Source organism: Gasterosteus aculeatus, chromosome 13 (genome assembly GCF_964276395.1).
Source record: "Gasterosteus aculeatus chromosome 13, fGasAcu3.hap1.1, whole genome shotgun sequence".
NCBI classification, from domain to species: domain Eukaryota; kingdom Metazoa; phylum Chordata; class Actinopteri; order Perciformes; family Gasterosteidae; genus Gasterosteus; species Gasterosteus aculeatus.
The window spans coordinates 16,394,126-16,398,472 of NC_135701.1; the positions used below are offsets into that span (position 1 = coordinate 16,394,126).

At 44.3% G+C, this 4,347-nt stretch overlaps 1 protein-coding gene across 1 annotated transcript; it reads right to left on the minus strand.

Annotated features, from left to right (window-relative positions):
• Window positions 1-2,167: 2,167 nt before the first annotated feature.
• tas2r202 (taste receptor, type 2, member 202) lies at window positions 2,168-4,132 on the minus strand. The gene is made up of 2 exons (XM_078087003.1): window positions 3,859-4,132; window positions 2,168-3,677 (listed from the first exon to the last, which is right to left on the minus strand). The coding sequence occupies exon 2, from the start codon at window positions 3,526-3,528 to the stop codon at window positions 2,557-2,559; it is 972 nt and encodes a 323-aa protein (XP_077943129.1). The 5' UTR covers window positions 3,529-3,677; window positions 3,859-4,132; the 3' UTR covers window positions 2,168-2,556.
• Window positions 4,133-4,347: the final 215 nt, after the last annotated feature.

The following is a 4,347-nucleotide window of genomic DNA, read 5'->3' on the forward strand; positions in this document are numbered from 1 at the left end:
TTCCTGGGGATATTGATTGTTTTAGAAAGGCATCTTCTCCATTTCAACAAAGTGCATACAGATTGCTCTCTTGGCGCTCACAGACACATTCATTTGGACACTGGTGAAACCAGGAAACGGTGATTTATGCATTTTCATACACAACCATATATGTAGGAGATTGAAGCCTCTATAGCTCATGTTGAACTAGGAGATAAAAAGGCATCATCTGGGGAGGCTGTGTGCATGATGTGTTTATAGCCGTTCAGTGATGGGTGCTGGTTTTGCTAATCTGGATTTCTGATGGCCTGTCCAAGTTTGAAGGATGGGATATCACTCTCCTTGCAAGTCTCAGGAGCAACCAGCATTTGAAGTGATGTTCACACATGCACGGAGAGCAGTGTTCCAACTGCCAGGTTTGACTCGATCTCCATGGAAACAAATGCCATGCTGAAGACAAGTTTACAGCTTGATGTTGCACAGAATTCAAGGGTGTAAACATTATTTTTCTTCTCATGTTAATTGCGGGTGTCTTTCCAGCTTCAAACTGAGTTGAAAATTAATAAATCATTTTCTAATTTTGTTTATTTTGTACATCCTTGTTATGGTCACGCTCAATTTTAGATTTAAATTTTAGATACAAAAAAAACAATGCTCTATAATTAAATCAGTGTTTTGCAACTGTTTTAGTTTTTAACCCCTTATAATCACACGTGTGAGTAGTTAGCAGTTCCACCAAATAAACGTCTCCCATAGTTTTAATCTGATAATTGTTTATAGCCCGAAGTGGTTAGATTTTATTTCATGATGTTTTGAACTCAACTACCTTGTAGCTACTGTAGGTGGAGCTTTAGTTAAACTTGCAAATTGGACCTGGACCAGACCAGCAATAGCAAAATCGTGCTTATAAATAAATGCAACAGTACATATAATATTATATATACTGCATAGATATATTTCAGGCATTAGGGGGGAATTTTCTGCAGCAGTACCTGATACTTTACTTACTATTTTTTACATTGTTGAATCAGTAGTCTTACATAAAGGTAAAGTGCTTGTGTGCACAAATTGGATATCTGGAGTGCCTACTAACCAACAGTGTGTGAAATGAGAAACCCAGTCAGTTTTTGTGGGCTGACTGGATCAGAAAACGTGCCAAAACAAGACATTCACATTTGCCTGCTTCTCCCTAAATCCCAAGCAGGCTCATTAGAATGTTCTGCCCCCAGTTAAGTACCCCTTCCCCCCCCCCACACACACACACACTGCCTGAGAACTATGTTTACAAAGGTGCACCCCATTGTTCTCACATGCTAATCAGAGCAGGCTGCACTTTTCAGGAAGGGGAAGGCGTAACGCGACAGTTGCTAGACGAACAGTGGCACAAAAAAAACAAGTGTTTTAAAAGAAATTGAGGCATTTAAACATGTAATAATAGAAAAGTACAAGTATGAACCTGAGTGTAAGGGCCATATGTCCCCTTTAAGAAAAGGACCTAAATACTATTTCCCCTGCCGTTCCCAAAGCAAGTATAAAGAGAGAGAATGATATGAGTGTTTTGTATCCCATTATTGCATCTATATTGGCCAGTATGTTATCATACTTTATTGTTTTTGGGCCTGTCAACCCGAGTGCCTCCAACAGAGAGAGCTGGAAGCCGACTCAACTCCCCCCGCAGCAAAAGAAGACATACTATTCTTATTTTGTCAATTTAGCTGCAGGAGGCGTCCAAATGTTGCATGTGGATTGGGATTATCTGCACCATTGTATCTCTACTGCGAACCTCAAGAGGTTACGCCAAGGGGCGTGAACTAATGGACCATTGCAAAGACGTCTGCTGCCTTTTTTTAAACCCTATTTACGCAGGGTGGATTTGCTGGACACGAGTGCACTTTTCTGGAACGCCCAGCTTCACACACACTCGCAGTCTCACACAATCAGTCATAGGAGTTTCGAGTACAGTTCTGTTGAGCACCAATGAACAGCTACACTGGAGAAAGTGGCGATGATACAGGCTTTTTCACGTTTTTTTATTCTCGCTCTCCTAACTGTTGCAGAAGCTTCGACTGGCAACCTTCCAGTCAAAGGCAGGATCCTGTTTTCCCCGTGCGCTGCTTAAACTATCTGCCGCCTGGCTCAGGAAACTCTCGAAACCTCTGGGATGGAAAAAAATTCAGACTGTGTGTTTTCTTGTTTTATTAATGTGCTCTGTACTCTCACCACAGTCACCATATATTTTTAAACATTTTTAGGTGGGTGCAGAGTTACATCACGTCCAGGCAACCCTGCTTGGGGATCCATTTTACAGGCTTAACCTTTATTTGTTCTACTAAAATATTAATGTTCATAGGTACAGTGTGATGAGCGTGTGATTGGGTGGAAGCGGGTTACCGGGCTGCTCTGTACAGCTCTACCCTTCTACGCTAACACAGCTAAAATACCATATTGATGTAAAAAAATGCAATTTATGATTATGATCGTAATTGCAACCACACACAGATATAATGATACGTTACTTCAAAGCTTTAACTTCAGACAGTGACTAATTGATTTCAGCCCAAATCGTCTTCTCGGGGTTTAATCTTTTGGAGTAGTGCCGGTTTGAGCTTTATGTTCAGGCACCTTCAAACAAGACAAACACGGATATTCATCCAGGCAGACGTTGACCTCGTGTATCAGCGCTTTCCAGAAAGTCTTTTTCCCGTAGATCAGCACCATGGCGGTGACCGTTGTGTAGACGGAGGTGAACAGGAAGGTGAGCGTGAGGATGCTCTCGTGGTTCATCGTTATCTGGTAGTTGACGTACAGGTCTATCACCAGGAAGAGGACGAAGACGGCCACCAGGGATAGAGCCATCCGGATCACCCTCATCTGAGAGCCCAGCTTGGGCCCGTGGGTTCCGTTGGTGGTGGCTTTCATGTGGCGGAGATGCAACGCCAGGTGGACGGAGATGGAGATGCAGCATTTCACCATGAGCACCCCTGGCAGCACATCGGCGAGGAGCAGATAGATGACTTCGTAGACCATGCCGGCGGTGGAGGCGGGCATTAAAAGCCCGCAGTCTTTGTTCCCATCGGTGACGTTGGTGGACTGAAAGACCACCAGCATCGGCATACAGGTGCCCAAGGCGCACAGAGGGATGAGCAACACGGCCAAGCTCACGTGTTTGAGGATGACAGCCTGGATCCGTGTGTAGCAGTGATTGGGCGCGTTGACCAGCTTGGTGCTGTAGTAGAAAGTGAGGAAGCCGGTATCCCACATGATGGTGAACTTGAGGCTGAAGATCAAAAGCAGCATGACAGCGTAGGGCAGGTCGGCGATGCGGCACTTACTGTCCACCTCATCCATGGTCATCCAGAGGTAGCAGACCAGCTGGTGGGCGACGTCGGCCAGCGACAGAGCCAGGATGATGGTTTCACAGGGACTCCACTTCTTGTTCTGCCTGTAGCTCAACAGGCTCATCAGGAAGATGTAAACATTGAAGAAGACAGTTGTGACGGCCAACAGGCCTGTCAGTACCCAGATGGTCGATTTATTCATCACGTACATAGTGATAATCTTTATCGCAAACACGTCGACAATCTGTATCACAAGAAGTTATTCCACAGTGTGCAGCTCAAACAGATGCCAAGATGACAAAAAAAAGACACACACACTTCAAACCAGGTGGCTATTCACTTCACTTTGGTGGTGTTTGCCTGTGGAAAAGATTTACACAATTAGCTTCTGAAATACATACAAAATATCCAAATAGGCTGATGTTATAGTTGAGAATATATGTTAAATCTACAAATCGGGCAGCCGTATGCTAAACAACGCCAGGTGCAGGTGAGGTGAGAAAGTTAGTGCAAATACGGTTAAATAAACATCCATGTTTACCTCAAACAAAGCTCCCGTGGGTTGGATTTGGCTTTTCATCACTCTCAATCTTCCTGGAGTTTTCTGCTTCCACTCAGTGCCGGTTAGTCCTCACAATACGTCGTCTGGCTCAATATCTTTGGCTTCCATAGAACAGTCCTTTGTGTTATTTTGTTTATCCCTATAGCCTGAAGTCGTACAACGCTCCCAGGAAGGTGAATGTCTTGGCAAACGTGTTCCTTGACAGGGATTTATATCCAAGCATTGAATGTGTTTTGCATCATGTCCAACCACAGGTAATGGTGAGCATGTATTTGCATATCACGGATATCATCGTGAATATCCGGCGAGGATAATGTATGTCAATCAGCACAGCATCTCAGCGCGGCCAATCCACAGACCACCGGACTCCCAATGCAAATGGTTAATCCTGTGGCTCGGCCACTTATTTACAAACACCAACCACACACACGCACACACACACACACACACACACAAAGCCCTATTTAC

Coding starts and splice junctions, on each gene's coding strand:
- tas2r202 (XM_078087003.1), bottom strand. CDS start 3,528: ATGTACGTGATGAATAAATCGACCATCTGGGTACTGACAGGCCTGTTG.